The sequence below is a fragment of the Delphinus delphis genome, chromosome 13 (assembly GCF_949987515.2).
Source record: "Delphinus delphis chromosome 13, mDelDel1.2, whole genome shotgun sequence".
NCBI lineage: Eukaryota > Metazoa > Chordata > Mammalia > Artiodactyla > Delphinidae > Delphinus > Delphinus delphis.
Window position 1 is genome coordinate 88,162,395 of NC_082695.1, and position 16,432 is coordinate 88,178,826.

Below are 16,432 nucleotides of genomic sequence, written 5' to 3' on the forward strand. Positions count from 1 at the left end.
AACCCATTTAGCCAAAGAAGACATACAGATAGAAAATAAGCATATGAAACGTTATTCAACATCATTAGTTATCTGGAAATGCAAATGAAAATACAGTGAAATATGACTACACATATAGCAGAATGGCTACAATGAAAACTGATGACAGCACAAATGCTGGCAGTGACATGAAGACAGTGGATCACATGCAATTCATGTGGGGATATCAAATGTTACAGCTATTCTGGAAAATCATTAGACAGTCTGTTAAAAAACTGAGTATACAACTATCATTTGACCCAGAAGTTGAACTTTTGGACCTTTATCACAGGTAAATATTAATTTAGATTGGCACAAAAGCTTGAACATGAATGTTTATACCTGCATTATTCATGATAGCCAAAAATCAGAAACAGTTCAGATATCCTGAACGGGTCATGGTCAAAGAAACTGCTGTACATTATACCATTGGTAATTTCATATTAAGAAAACACAGGTCCCTGCTCCTAATTGCTCAGAGTCTTGAGAGGAGGGAAAAATAAAAATATCCAATAATTATTCTGAAGTTTCTAGTTTACTTATTAATGCCTCATAGAAAAATAAAACAGGATAAGGGAATAAAGGGTAGTGGTCTAAAATTAAGAAAAAAATTCCATGTATGATAGTATCAAAGGAATAAAATACTTATAAATAAAATCATGGTTAAGAATAAACTTAACAAAAGAACAAAACTTGTACTTTGAAAACTACAAAACATTGTTAAAACACAGTAAAGAAGAGCTGGATAAACAGAACGACGTCCCATGTTCATGGATTGGAAGTATTCATATGTTAAAATGGCAGTACTCCCAAACTGACCTACAGGTTCAGTGCAGTCCCTCTTAACATCCCAGCTGACTTCTTTGCAGAAATTGACAAGCTGATTCTAAAATTCATGTGGAAATACAAGAGATTCAGAATAGCCAAAGCAGTTTTTAAAAATGTGAACAAAATTGGCATATTCACACTTCTCCATTTCAGAACTTTCTGCAAAGTTAACATTAATCAGGACAGTATGGAATTGGCATAAATTAAACATTGAGAGTCCAGAAATAAAGCTTTAAATTTCTGGTTAACAGATTTTCAACAAGGGTGCCTAGAAAATTCAGTGGGATGGGGCTGTGTTTGGGTGGGTGCTTATTTTTGACCCAATACTGATTATGAGAGTCTTCATTTTGTTGTGTGCAGCTGTAGTTCATTCATTTTGTGGTTACATAGTATGCCTTGTGTCCATTCTACTGTTGGTGGGTATTTGGGTTGCTTCTAAGTTTTGCCTGTTAGGGTTGATACCTCTGAGTCATACTTGACCACGTCTTCTGGCTCACATGTGCACACATTGCTGCTGCATGTGTACTGAGGAGTGGACTTGTTGGATTTGGGGGTGAGTGTGTATGCTGCACTTGAGTACTTACTGCAAATGATTTTGCAAAGTGATGTATCAAATTATACTCAGATCGACAGTGAGTAAGAGTTCCCATTCCTTCATGTTTGCCAACACTTGGCATTGCCAACCTTTTAAATTTACCATTTCCAAATTGTACATAGTGGTTGTGGTTTTAATGTGCATTTCTGTAAAGACTAACAAAGTCGGACACCTTTTCATATGATTTTGGATATTTTTCTCATTTGGGAAAAGCCTGTGAGAATCTCTTGCTGTTTTTCTTCAGAGTTATCCTTTCTTAACAGTCTGCAGGCCTTCAAGTACTCTGGATGGGAGTCCTTTATTAGTTTTATGTTGTGAATATCTTTTCCTTCCTAGTGTGCTTTGTGGAACAGAGATGCTTAATGAATTCAATATACTATCATTCAAAGAAAAATTCTAATGAAGTCAACCTTATTAATCTTTTCATCTGTAATAAATTTTTTTTAAAATTTGTGGTGGTAGGGGGAAGGAGTCTTGTTTAAGAAATCTCTTCCTACCAAAAAGTCATGAAAATATTCTTCTGTATTATCTTTTAGGTTTTATTGTTTTGACTTTGACATTTTTTAAAAATTTATTTATTTATTTATTTTTGGCTGCGTTGGGTCTTTGTTGCAGTGAGTGGGGGCTACTCTTCATCACGGTGTGCGGACTTCTCACTGCGGTGGCTTCTCTTGTTGCGGAGCACGGGCTCTAGGCACCCAGGCTTCAGTAGTTGTGGCACATGGGCTCAGTAGTTGTGGCTCGCAGCCTCTAGAGCTCAGGTTCCGTAGTTGTGGCGCACGGGCTTAGTTGCTCCGCAGCATGTGGAATCTTCCCGGACCAGAGCTCGAACCTGTGTCCCCTGCATTGGCAGGCGGATTCTTAACCACTGTGCCACCAGGGGAGCCCCTGACTTTGACATTTAGAAGTATAATTCGTTTGGAATAGATTTTCGTGTTTCGATTGAAGTAGAGGCCAGGTATTATCTCTTCTCATTGCCCATGGGTATCTAGTTTTCTCAGCACTGTTTATTGAAAAGATGTCTGCAGTGCCAACTTTCTCATAAATCTGGTGTCCATGGATGTGTGGGCCGACTTCTGGATTCTCTGCTTTTACATTACTATAATCATCCATCTTAGTGGAATACCATCTTGTCTTAATTATTCTATTTTAGTATTTAGTTTTGTTATAGTGTACAGACAGCTCTCCATGTTGTTTCTCACACTTGTCTAGTCATTCTTGGCCTTTGCATTTCCCTGTAAATATTAGGAATATCTTGTCATTTCCCACCAGAAAAGCATGTTAAGATTTTGCTTGGGTTTGTGTTGGATGTATAGGTCAGTGTATGCACACCTCACATCTTTGCAATACTGTCTGTTCTAACTTCAGGACATGGTGTTTTCTGTTTCCTTAGGCTTCGTTTAATTTCTTTCAGTGATGTTTCACAGTGTTGTGTTTAGAAGGCTTGCCCATCTTTTATCAGTTTTATTCTAGTGCTAGTCTTTTCTTATTACCGAAATGGGCCTATTTAAAGAAATATTTACCTTCTTGCTGTTTGTTACTGGTATGTATGTTTTTGTTTCCTGTGTCATTAATTTTGCTCTTATATTTCTTTACATCCTTGTACTTTCTTTGGGATTTATTGGCTGGGTTTTTTTTTCCTGCTTTCGAATGGATATTTAGTCCTTTGTATATTTTTAGCCTCCCTTTTCTGTTGTGTGCAGTTTAGTCATGTATATTTTCCTCTTATCATTTTCCTGACTTCGGCTGTGTTACACACATGATATGTTGATATGTTGAGTTTTTATTACCATTTCATTAACAATATTTTCTAGTTTCCATTGTGATTTCCCCCTTCACCTAAAGGTTCTTTAGATCTTAACAATTGCCTAAAGAAATGTTAGAAATAAATAGCTCTGTTCTACAGCATATCTTCTTTCCGCTTTAACAACTTATGTTTGTTTTTGTTGCTTGCTGACTGACAAGTAGTTCATTTCTTTACTGTGTGTAGATAAATCTTAACTTAGGTCTTAAAGAATATAAATAATTCATGAAACTATGTGAAGTATTCTTATTATAATTATATTTTTCTTTTAGTTTGTATAGCTTTCCCAACTAATTAATGGTAATTAGTATTACTAATTATTATTAGTAATACTAATTAATACTAGTATTAGTAATAGTGATTAAATAAATGTATGAATAGTGACCTTTGAGTTTTTCTCCTTTCCTGCTTTGTAAAAAGAATATCTCCTCAAATTTGTGGGGTTTTGTTTGCTCAGTTGTACATTTATTCTTTCATTCAACATTTATTAAGTGTTTCGTTTTCGATATGCTCTGTTTTGTGTTAGGTGTTGGAAGAACACTGTCCTCACTTTCTAGGTCATTAGTCTGATAGGGAGGTCGTCATTTTTTTATAAGGCAGTAACTGTTATATTGTACGTGTGAGTTGAGGTACAACAGAGGCCACAGAAATGGTAATATTTAACATTTTTCAGGAAATGAAGTAGTTTTCAGGCCATCACTAAATGCCATTTACGTGGTTCATTGATGCGGAAAGAAACTTCGAGGTCTAACTAAAATATGAGTTAAAATATTCATTTTTATTATACAAATTATGGATGTTAATTGTTTCAGCATAGAGTTGAAATATAACATTATTTTAGTTGTTTTTAGGAGCTATTTCTCCTTTGGAATGGAATTGTGTTAATTTGTAGACTTGCATATAGATAATTAATATTTTATATTACTCTGCAGAATCAAAGAATTCCATCGGACATGGTATTTCTTAGGACATCAGAAAAAGCAGGTATTTTTATTTTTATTGCTGATGATTGGTATTTTGGCAGTTTAATTTTCATTTTGAAAGATAAAAGTTAAATTTATTCTTGTAAGAATTTTTCTTTGATAATGTATTGAATTCATTAATTTCTAAATCACATTTAACTGTTTATGTTTAAAACAATGATTTTACTGTGTAATATGTTGGTTTAAAAAATATCCTTTCCTATATCAAGTGAAAGTTTTCATTTGAATCCATTTTGATATCCAAATAGATGGTGACGTTCCTCAAAACTTGATTGCTATTCTGCATTTGCATTTCTCATTCAGCAAACATTTATTTAGCACTTACTATATGCCAGGCACTACCTGTTGCTTAGAATACAAAAGGGAGTAAAACCGAGTTGCTCTCTTCAAAGAGTTTATGATCTACTTATTTATGGAAGTACACACATTGACGATTAGCAATACTCTGATTGTATAGATAGTATAAATATTAAAAGGCATGTGGAGGGCTTTGCTGGCGGCGTAGTGGTTAAGAATCCTCCTGCCAATGCAGGGGACACGGGTTCGAGCCCTGGTGTGGGAAGAGCCCACATGCCGCGGAGCAACTGAGCCCGTGCGCCACAACTACTGAGCCCGCGAGCCACAACTACTGAGCCCGCGAGCCACAACTACTGAGCCTGCATGCCACAACTGCTGAAGCCCGTGTGCCTAGAGCCCGTGCTTTGCAACAAGAGAAGCCACCACAATGAGAAGCCCACGCGCCACAACGAAGAGTAACCCCCGCTTGCCACAACTAGAGAAAGCCCATGCACAGCAATGAAGACCCAATGCCGCCAAAAATAAATATACAAACAAATAAATAAATAAAAGACATGTAGGGGTAATGGGAGGGAACAGACAATTTGCCTAGGTGAGTTGAAATGGGCTTCACAGAAAAAATGATACTTATATGACCAGAGCTTTAAACAATAAGAAGAAGGTGCAAAAGGGGTAATGAGAAGGAAGCCTCATGTGGTCAAGGAAAAAAAATCCATTGGTTGGAAATCAGGAAACCTAAAATCTAGTCTGCTTTGACCAATTTCTAATTATATGACCTAGCCACGTGGTCATACATTTTCATCATCTCTAAAATGATGAGAGGTTTGTCAAGTAATATCCAAAGTTCCTTCTGCCTTATATTTCTGACTTCGTTGCATAAATGAGCAATATTTTTATGGGAAGCTCAGCATATGTATTATTATTTGTAGCATGAAAACTCTAGAAAGGACATGGTTAAAATTTAGAGTTGTTGATTTAGTTTTTTCTCCATTTACAAACAGTGGGGGTTTTTTTGTTGTTTTTTTGTATTTTTTAAAAAATTTATTTATTTGGCTGTGCCGGGTCTTATTTGTGGCATGCGGGATCTTCATTGCCACATGCGAGGTCTTAGTTGTGGCACGCAGGATCTAATTCCCTGACCAGGGGTCGAACCCGGGCCCCCTGTGTTGGGAGCGAGGAGTCTTAATCACTGGACCACCAGCAAAGTTCCTAAACAGCGTTTCTTTAAAAGGACATTTTAAGTCATGAGAGAGAAGAAAAATGTTTTCTCTTTTCACCAACTGTAGTTATGATTACTTACATCGTAAGATGAGGCTGCCATTAACAGCAGAATTCAGTTACACCTAATAATCAAGTGACCTCTGTACACTTGATACCTTTACTTTATTGTGTGCTGTTTAATGTGTGGTTTTGTTTTGCCCATAGGGTGGAGACTGGAGAACTACTTTTCCAGTCCATTTCCCTTTCCTGTCCAGTTAGATGGGGCCATGCCCTGAGGTATGGCCGAAGGAGGGTGGCTGAAAGTCATGCGTACCACTTCCAGCCTCGGCTTTCCCTGTACTGGCTATGTGTCCATGACCAGGGTAACCTTGGAAGCTGCCTGTTGAAGATGGCAGAGCTTCCCTCAGTTTAGGTTCCTTAATGTCTGTGCGGAACAGACTCCCCTCCCATTCTGTCACCAAGTGGACTCTGTATGACAGAGAAGTATTATTAAGTACCAGAGTTGCAAGTTTTATCTTTTACAAATAGCTAGTGTTCCCTTAACACCTGCAGAGCTGTGTCAGGCAGTTAAAACTCTGCCTTTGCCTTCACTTGCTTGTACAGAGCCTCAGAGTCAGCCAGGTGTGAGAGATTCGGGCCTCTCGGGTTTTCAAGGGCATTGTGTGCAGCCCTGCACTGGCAGGTGGCCTTCTAGGCTCTTGGGAATATGATAGAGCTTTTGCTCCTTGTTATCTGATTTTTCTTTTAAATTTTTTTGGTCAGCTTGTTGTTTACCCCAGCTTTAACCACCACCCAAGGTAGCTGTGACATTAAACAATGGCCACTGTTTGTTTTTGACAAACATTCCAGGGAAAACACATTCTCAGTGAATGAACTGTGGGTTGAGTCAAATCCAGACAAGCTCTACCTGATCAGGTGGTTACAGTTGTCTGGGCGTGGGGTTTGGGGAGTCCTAGCCCTGGTTTCTTCCCCTCAGTGGCTACCAGACCATTGGTTTGCTCAGCTACTGTGGAGTTTGACTGGGGGCAGGGTACTGGCAAAGGGACAAGTCAAAACACCACACATCTCACTCATAGCTAGATTTAGCCGTGTTTCTTGAATAAGTGCACCTGGGATTGTTGCAAGTCTTTGATTATTTTCCAGAGTTTTGAAAAAGTTGCTTTAGACAATTTTTGCTTATGTTGTCATTACAGTTATGGAGGAACGGGTTTTCAGAGATGTTTACACTGCCATCCCTACTTATTTATGATTTCTTTGTCTTTGTTTGTAAATGTATTCAGTATAATGAATAACAAACAGTTTGCATTTGGGAGATACTTTTTTTTTCTTTTTTGGCTGCACCACTTGGCATGTGGCATCTTAGTTCCCCGACCAGGGATCGAACCCGTGTGCCCTACACCAGAAGCACAGATTCTTTTCTTTTCTTTCTTTTTTTTTTTTTTGCGGTACGCGGGCCTCTCACTGCTGTGGCCTCTCCCGTTGCGGAGCACAGGCTCCGGACGCGCAGGCTCAGCGGCCATGGCTCACGAGCCCAGCTGCTCCGTGGCATGTGGGATCTTCCCGGACCGGGGCACGAACCCGTGTCCCCTGCATCGGCAGGCAGACTCTCAACCACTGCGCCACCAGGGAAGCCTGGAAGCACGGATTCTTAACCACCGGACTGCCAGGGAAATCCCGGGAGATGCATTTATATTTAATTGCCCTTGTAGTGATCATGGTAGGAATGTATGTAAAATTAAGAATATCATGCTCAATGTGGAAATGGCTTTAGGGAATTAACGTAGAAGAAATAGAGTATACAGACTATGTGAGGAGACAAAGTGTGGACAAATCCATCTCTTCAAAGCTGGAAGGTTGTTAGAAGTGTCCATTTTTCAGAGGAAGACTCTGAGGGCTAGTAAATGTTTGCTGAAGTTTCAGAAATTGTTCTTCAGCCACCGTATCATTGTTATGGCGTAATAAGATAGCAAAACATGCAGAGAATATTAGAGAATTAGGCAAGTGAGATACTCTCTGATGTGCCAACTACAGATAAATAACGTTATATCCAAATTGATTATGTTTTAAAAATGTTTTTTTTCCTCAAATTTTGCTTTGTATTCTATGTTGTAGGGACAGTTTCTTTCTGTAGGGTAATGATATTTAATATTTTGGAGGTCATGGGTCTTTCTGAGAATCTTAAGAATTATCACTTTGTTCCTCAGAAAAATGTACATAATATACACGTATGCTAAATTTTTACTATTTAACATATTCCTGGAAGGTTATTAATGGCTCCAAGTTTAGGACCTTACTGTCATCTGTTTTAACCTGTGGTTCTATTATATTCCTCAGTTTTATGATTTTTTTCTGTCAAATTTAAATTGTTAAAACAATTACTGTTACTCTTATGGAGATACTAAATGTCAGATTACTGTTTCATGATATTTTTCTTCTCTTTATAAAATGGACCAGACAGCTTCCCAGCTGTGTAAAATGTGTCATAACACTGCTTTCAATCAAGGTTTCTTAGCTTTAGAAATTCTGTTTGTGTGACTTTACATAATTATTTAAGGTTTTAAATTAAAGCCTTGTTTTTAAACTTACATGTTTAGAATTTTTTATGTATCTGCTAACACTGTTAATATTACTTTATTATTTTTCAGTTTCAGTTCAGAAAACCCTGGTAATACACTGTCTGTTATAGTAAGAATCTCTAAACCCTAGCCAGTGTGAAAGTCTTAAATCTACGCAGCGTGTTGAGTTTGGACGATAGCCACTGGGCGTTTGTCAGTACAGCTCAGTGAGTCTCTTCGTGGCATCATATTGACTGTGTATTAATACAGGGTATTCTGTTGGGCCGTCAGTTGATTGTTTAGAATGTAAATGAGGCTGTTGATGGATCTGGTGACTGATGGCTTAAATTCCAATTAATCAATTGCTTCATCAGTTTCTTAATTCAGATCAAATATCTCCTGAATGCACACAATTCTTTTAGTGGTATTAAGAGAAATTAATGCTTTAGAACTAATTTTCATCAATCTCTTATAAATGCCAATATCTTTTTCACTTGCCTCCTAAGTGATGGCATTATCGTTTAAGTGTTTGGGACATATTACAATAGCTCAGCTGTCACTTGTTAGAGGGCGAGGGGTAGGTAAATGACACTGTACTCATCCACATTCTCTCCGTGGTGCTATTCATCTTGCCACCAGCTTAAAAATTTCATGCAGAGTCATTAAGCCATATAAATGATTTAGAAATTAAGTTTAATGGCAAACGATCTGGTGTTATATATGCAAAGTCAATGTCTATTTTTCTTTTCTTGGGCACATACTGTAGCTATCTCTTTCAGACCTATTGGATTTGTGAGCTGTTGCAGGCAGTCTGCTAATATTACAGGGTAACTTATTACAACATATGACAGACTCATGTGCCCTGTGTCACAGTGTCCCATCAATTACTTTATCACCACTTGATGCGGCTCTCCTAGGTGACATATACACGAGTTGATCTTCATTTGATTGTCATTAAACCTGTCCTTTGCTGTCAACTCTTGTCAATTATACCAAATAAAATCAAGTATTCATAAGAAGTCAGTAATAGGATATAAGCAGACCAATTTAATAATTCATTTTTACCGAGCCTTAACTGACATCAGTTGTAGCTAGTGCTTGCTGTGAAAAAATTACTAGATATACTTTGTGTAAGACAAGTCAAGTTGGCCATACTTCTGATTTTGCTGCAGTTCATTCCCTCTCTCTGTCTTTCTCTCTGTCTCTTTAAATCATATCAGTTACTGTGAGCCTAGTAATGTAATTGTACTTGAAGATAAGTAATACGTCAGTTTCCTCTAAATTTTAAAAAGTGTGTAATTATTTAACATGAGGCATACCCTTTTACTTTTAAGAATGGCAAGTATATTGTTTCCAGTGTTTAATAAGTTTATAGACATCTACATAAGGTATTAGTTTCACTTTTAGAAACACAAAATGTTCGAAACTTAAGAGACTGTAGATATTCTCACCTTTTCCTATTTTCTATGTTAGAAAGCAAACCTGGAGCAGAGCTGTTGGCATTGATGTCTCAAAGTCTGTGTCATACAGAATCTAGAATCCAATCCCTTTTAAGTTGCTTTTATACTTTATAAAACACACACATACAGATATATATAACCATGCATATATTTAAGAGGAAAAAAAAATCAATCTTGAGTAAAAGGTTTAAGTGTAAAATAATGGATACTGCAAATTTCCTAGTACTCCTTTTTAGTTGAAACCAGTTATTCTCCTTATCATAAATCTTTTTTTTTTTTAAATTTATTTATTTTTTATTTTTTGTGGTAAGTGGGCCTCTCACTGTTGTGGCCTCTCCCGTTGTGGAGCACAGGCTCCGGCCGCGCAGGCTCAGCGGCCATGGCTCACGGGCCCAGCCGCTCCGCGGCATGTGGGATCTTCCCGGACCGGGGCACGAACCCGTGTCCCCTGCATCGGCAGGCGGACTCTCAACCACTGCGCCACCAGGGAAGCCCCATAAATCTTTTGACAAGTAATACATAAGAAAATTTATTTACATAACTAGATATATTTTTCAAAGTGCATGAAATCAGATGAAGGTCTCATAGATATATCTTCAACTGATAAAATAGGTGATTGAAAAATCTTTTCTTAGCTCTCTATCTTATTATGTCTTACAGAAGTGACTTAACCTGTATGAATCTCCTAGTTTCATGTTGGCAACACTAATGCCTGTGCCATCGGTAGTTAAAAGGGTTAAATGCACTTGGTTAAGGAATCAGTGGGGCGCATTTCAGATGCTGAATTGCTGGTGGCTGTAATTAGTTGAAAGTGCATTGGCTCCAAGAGAAAAGTATTTGGTATTTACGCAGAGTAAGAGAGCAAGGAAATGCTTACAGATGTGCAGGGGTCCATTTCTTCTAGGGGTGGATGTGGATTCGCACGGACCCATTTTAGTTTTAGAACATTGTGCAAAAGGTGCACTGGGCTAAGCTGTGTAAAGATGTGTTCTTACATAGCTACCTTAGCTAGTTCCCCAAATTTCAGAAATAATTAGCTAAGGAATTAATAGGTTCCTGGTGTATACCATTCGCTGGCAGATTTCAATAGATTTGCCTCTAAATTTTACACCACCACTCCAGAGTAAGTCTTATTTTTTCCACTGTGCACATGAAAACCTTCATAAGGTGAAGTACCTGGACAGGGAGCTCAGTGAGTGGGTTATTAGGCAGTGCTCAGCCCAAGACTGGCTCTTCCCACTGCTACACCAGCTTTTAAGTTTTGAATTGCCTTCAGTACTGTTGACGTTTGGGGCCTGGTATTTATTTCTTTGTAGTGGTGGCTTGTCTCTGCCCTGCAGGGTGTTGAGCAGTATTCTTGGCCTCGACTCCTCGGGTGCCAGGAGCACCCTTCCAGCCCCCACCCCCAGCGCCTACTGTGAAAACCAAGTCTCCAGACGCTTCCTGAGGGCAAAATCGCCCCTGGTTGAAAATCACTAGAGGATTGTTTCATCGATGAAAATCCCTAAAATAAATCTTCAGTATTCAGTTGTATATCTTTTGAAAGTAATTGTTTTAATATTCTTCAGAGATCTTTCTTGATAAGAACAGATTGATCCTGTGGAATTTTAGCCATGACCTACGCCAGTTCCATGTGAAGGAAGCTTCTGCTCTAGGCCAGTGCAGCCGAGAAATCAGGGCCTCCATCTCCCTGCAGCTCCCAGGCGAAGGCCAGGGCCTCACCCTGGAGGGGTACCCACCGTCTAATGCTTCTGTTTTGCTGTAGTGATCACTACTGAAAGCTGACCTGGCATACGGCAACCTCTTCCTCTGGATAAAAGGGAAAAGGCCATGAGATAACTTGTTGATGAAATTAGCTGCTGAAGTGGAGAGGACATGCAGTGTGAGCTCTACTGCAGGACCACGTTTGCAGTCAGCTGTTCACCAGAGCAACACTGGTGCTGAACTGCGCTGATCAGTAGTATAATTCTACATGAAATTGATGGATAGGAGCAAACACTGATAGACAGGGGAAGGGGAGCTCGGAAATACAGATATGAGAAAAGTACAATGGAAAGTAGTCTCCATCTTTGCGGGTGTTCAAATATAAATTTAAATGTGAATTTCTGTAGTGCAGTTTCAGTTATTTGCAGTGTTCTTTTCCTGCAAAGAAAAAAGTTTGTATAATATGTTTGGTGTATATTTTCTGTGTTAATCTGAATATGTTTCTTAAAAAATTTTTTTTATTTTGTACATTTTTTAAAATTATATTTATTTTTATTTGTGGCTGTGTTATGTCTTCATTGTTGCATGCAGGCTTTCTCCAGTTGTGGCAAGCAGGGGCAACTCTTGGTTGTGGAACATGGGCTTCTCATTGCGGTGGCTTCTCTTGTTGTGGAGCACGGGCTCTAGGAGTGCGGGCTTCAGTAGTTGTGGCACGCGGGCTCAGTAGTTGTGCCTCGCGGGCTCTAGAGCGCAGGCGCAGTAGTTGTGGCGCACGGACTTAGTTGGTCCGTGGCATGTGGGATCTTCCCGGACCAGGGCTCGAACCCGTGTCCCCTGCATTGGCAGGCAGATTCTTAACCACTGCGCCACCAGGGAAGCCCTGTACTTTATTGTTTTAAGTTCACAAAAAAAAAGTGAGAAGGCGGTACAGAGATTTCCAGTACGCCCCATGCCCTCACACCTGCGTAGCTTCCCTCATCATCAGCATCCCCCACCAGATGATGCATTTGTTGCAGTTGATGGACTGACGCTGACACATCATCCTCACCCAAATTCCATAGTTTACATGAAAATTCACTCTTGGTGTAGTACATTCTATGGGTTTTGGCAAATGTATAATGACATCCATCCATCATTATATATATCATACAGAGGATTTTCACTGTCCTAGAAATTTTCTGTGCTGTGCCCATTTACCTCTACCCCCAACTCCATCCTGGGCAGCCATAGATCTCTTTAGTGTCTCCCTGGCTTTTTTCTTTTCCAGAATGTCACGTAGTTGAAACCACATAGTATGCAGCCTTTTCAGAGTGGTTTCTTTTACTTAGTGATAAACATTTAACGTTCCTTCTTATCTTTTCATTACTTGATAGCTCATTTCATTGTATCGCTGAATAATTCTCCATTGTCTGGATTTACCATAGTTGATCCATTCACCTACTGGAGGACATTTGGTTGCTTCCAAGTTTTGGCAGTTATGAATAAAGCTCGTATAAAATCTGCATGCAGGATTTTGTGTGGACATGAGTTCCCCAGCTCTTTCGGGTAAATGGCAAGGAGTGCAATCGCTGGATCGTATCGTAAGATTATGTTTAGCTTTGTAAGAAACCACCAAACTGTCTTCCGAAGTGGCTGCACCATTTTGCATCCCCACCAGCAATGATGAGAGTTCCTGTTGCTCCGCATCCCCGCAAGCCTTGGTGTTGTCAGTGTTCTGGAGTTTGGCCATTCTCATAGGTGTGGAGTGGCGTCTCGTTGTTTTACCTTACATTTCCCTGATGATGTGATGTGGAGCATATTTTCATATGCTTATTTGCCATCTCTGTATCTTCTTTGTTCTGGTTTGGCCCATGTTTTAACTGGATTGTTTTCTTATTGTTGAGTTTTAAGAGTTCTTTATATATTTTGGATAACAGCCCTTTATCAGATGTGTGTTTTGCAAATATTTTCTCCCAGTCTGTGCCTTGTTTTCTAATTCTCTTGCTGATATGTTGCAGAACAGAAGTTTTAAATTTTAATGAAGTCCAATTTATCAGTTTTTGCTTTTTTTTTAAATAGATCACGTCTTTGGTGTTGTATCTGAAAAGGCACCACCATAGCCAAGGTCATCTAGGTTTTCTCCTAGGTTATCTTCTAGGACTGTTATAGTTTTGCATTTAAGTCTGTGATCTATTTTGAGTTAATTTTTTATGAAGGGTGTAGGTCTGTGACTAGATTCATTTCTTTTGTGTATGGATGTCTGGTTGTTCCAGCACTATTTGTTGAAAAGGCTATCTTTGCTCAATAGTACTGCCTTTGCTAGTTTGTCAAAGATTACTTGACTATATTTATGGAGTTCTATTTAAAGGTTCTCTATATTCTATTCCCTTCATCTATGTCTACTCTTTCACCAATACCACACTGTCTTGATTACTGTAGCATTATAGTAATTTTTTTTCAAGGTTGGTGAATGGTTTTACTTTTGAAGTGAATTTATTTTTTTTCTTTTTTACTGTGTTCAAACACACGTAACATAAAATACACATAAGCCCCAGCCCTGGTGCCACCGTTCCACTTTCTGTCTATGAATTGGACAATCTAAGACCCTCAGGTAACTGGATTCATACAGTGTTTGTCTTTCTGTGACTGGCTTGTTTCACTGAGTGTAATGTCCTAAAGGTTCATCCATGTTGTAGCATATTGTAAAATTTCTGTCCTTTTTCAGTCTGAATAATACTTCATTGTATGTATATACAACATTTTCCTTATCTATTCATCCATCAGTGGACACTTGGGTTACTTCCATGTTTTATTTATTGTGAATAATACTGCTATGAACATGAGTGCACAAATGTCTCTTTCAGACCTTGCTTTCAGTTCTTTTGGGCCTACACCCAGAAGTGGAATTGCTGGGTCATATGGTAATTCTTTAAAAAACTTTTTTAGAAACTGCTGTACTGTTTTGCATTGAATATCTTCTTCCATCCTTTCACTTCCAGCTTCTTTGTATCTTTGTATCTAAAGTGAGTCTCTTGCAGACAGCATGTGCTTGGATCGCGCCTTTGTCCATTCTGCCAGTCTCTGTCTTTGGTAGGAGTCTGAATAATATTTACCTATTTACCTATTTATATTTAAAGTCATTGCTGATAAGGAGCAACTTCTTTCATTGTGCAGTTTGTTTTCCTTATGCCTTATAACTTTTTTTTTTTTTCCTTCATTTCCTACATTACTGTCTTTTCTGGTTGATATTTCGTAGTAAAATATTTAAATTCCTTTCGCATTCCCTTTTGTGTATATTCGGAACTCTGCTCCTTTATAGTTCTATCCCCGTCCTTTCAGGTGTTGATGTCACAGAATTACATCTTCATACACTGTGTTCCCAAGACATAAACTAATAATTATTTTAAATGCATTAACCTTTTAAATTATGTAGAAAACAAGATTAGAAGTTACAAACCAAGTTACAGTAATTCTGGCTTTTAGACTAATAATTTCTTTAAATGTATTAATCTCTTGAATCGTGTAGAAAAAGTGCAGTTCAAACCATTCTTACAATAATAGTAGCTTTTATAACTGCCATGCATTAGTAACCTTTACTGAGATCTTTATTTCTCCACACAGCTTCACGTTACTGTCTACTGGCCTTTCATTTCACCTACCAGACTGCCTTGAGCACTTGCAGGGCAGGTCTAGTGGTCACCAGCTTCCTCAGCTTTTGTTTACTTGAGAATGTCTTGATTTCTCCCTCACATTCAAAGGGCAGTTTTGCTGGATTGAAGATATTTGGTTGCAGTTTTTTTCTTTTAGCACTTGGAGTTGATTGGTTCACTGCCTTCTGGCTTCCATAGAAATTCCATCTCTTTCTGATGAGCAATCTGGTGGTTATCTTACTGAGGATCCCTTGTATATGATAATTCTCTTTTCTCTTGCAGTTTTCAAGATTCTCTTTGTCTTTGAAAGTTTGATTATAATGTGTCTTGGTGTGGGTCTGTTTGAGTTCATATTACAGGCATGGTTTCCTGGTACTTGTAAAAGTTATGTTTACACTATACTTCAGTCTGTTAAGTGTGCAGTAGCATTATGTGTAAAAAAAAGTACAACCTTAATTAAAAAATACAAAACAAAAACAATAAGTTTTGTCTTTGTAGTAACAATTTTACTACAATAGTAAAATCAAAGAACAATGATCACAGATCATCGTAACAAATATAACAATAGTAAAAAGTTTGAAATATTACAAGAATTACCAAAATGTGACAAAGAGATGCAAATAGAGCAAATGCTCTTGGCAAAAATGGCCCTGATAGACTTGCTTGATGCAGGGTTGCCACACACTTCCAATCTGTGAAAGAACATAGCATCTGCAAAGTGCAACAAAAGAACGTGTCTCTGTGCTTGGATTTTGTTGGGGTCCTTGGGAGTTTATATTCATGTCTTTCATCAAATCTGGGAGGTTTTCAGCCATTATTCAGATATTCTCTCTGTTCCTTCTTCTCTGTCTTGTCCTTCTGGGCCTCCCACAGTGCATATGTTGGTCCACGTGACAGTGTCCTATGGGTCCGTTTGTCTCTGTTCACTTTTTTCCCATCTTTTTCCTTCTGTTCCTCAGGTTGGATCACTTCCATTGTCCTATCTTCAGGTTTGCTCATTCTTTGCTATGCCTGCTCAAATCTGCCTTTGACTCCCTCTAGTGAAATTTTCATTGCCCTTGAATTTCTTTTTCATTTCTTTTTGGGTTTTCTCTCTCTTTATCGATATCTCCATTGTGTTCATACATTGTTTTCTTGACTTTCTCCACATCTTTCTTTAGTTCTTTGAGCATCTTTTTAGACAGTTGCTTTAAAGTCTTTGTTTAGTAGAACTACCGTCAGGTCTTTTTTGAGGACAGTCTCTGTTGATTAAGTTTTTTCCATTAAGTTGGCCATACTCTCCTGTTTTTGTTTTTGGTTGTTTTTTTTTTTTTTTTTTTTTTTTTTGAACACTGGATA

The 16,432-nt window shown here is 38.3% G+C and overlaps 1 protein-coding gene across 7 annotated transcripts in view; it reads left to right on the forward strand.

The window, feature by feature from the left end:
- ATP9B (ATPase phospholipid transporting 9B (putative)) overlaps positions 1–16,432 on the forward strand; it is a 217,807-nt gene that overhangs the window by 56,690 nt on the left and 144,685 nt on the right. For 6 of the 7 annotated variants that reach the window (XM_060029250.1, XM_060029254.1, XM_060029253.1 and 3 more), the window contains one exon: positions 4,178–4,229. The exons of the other annotated variant lie outside the window; for it this stretch is intronic. In XM_060029250.1, coding sequence (XP_059885233.1) covers positions 4,178–4,229 — 52 coding nt within the window. The remainder of the gene's footprint in view (positions 1–4,177; positions 4,230–16,432) is intronic. 7 annotated transcript variants of the gene reach the window in all.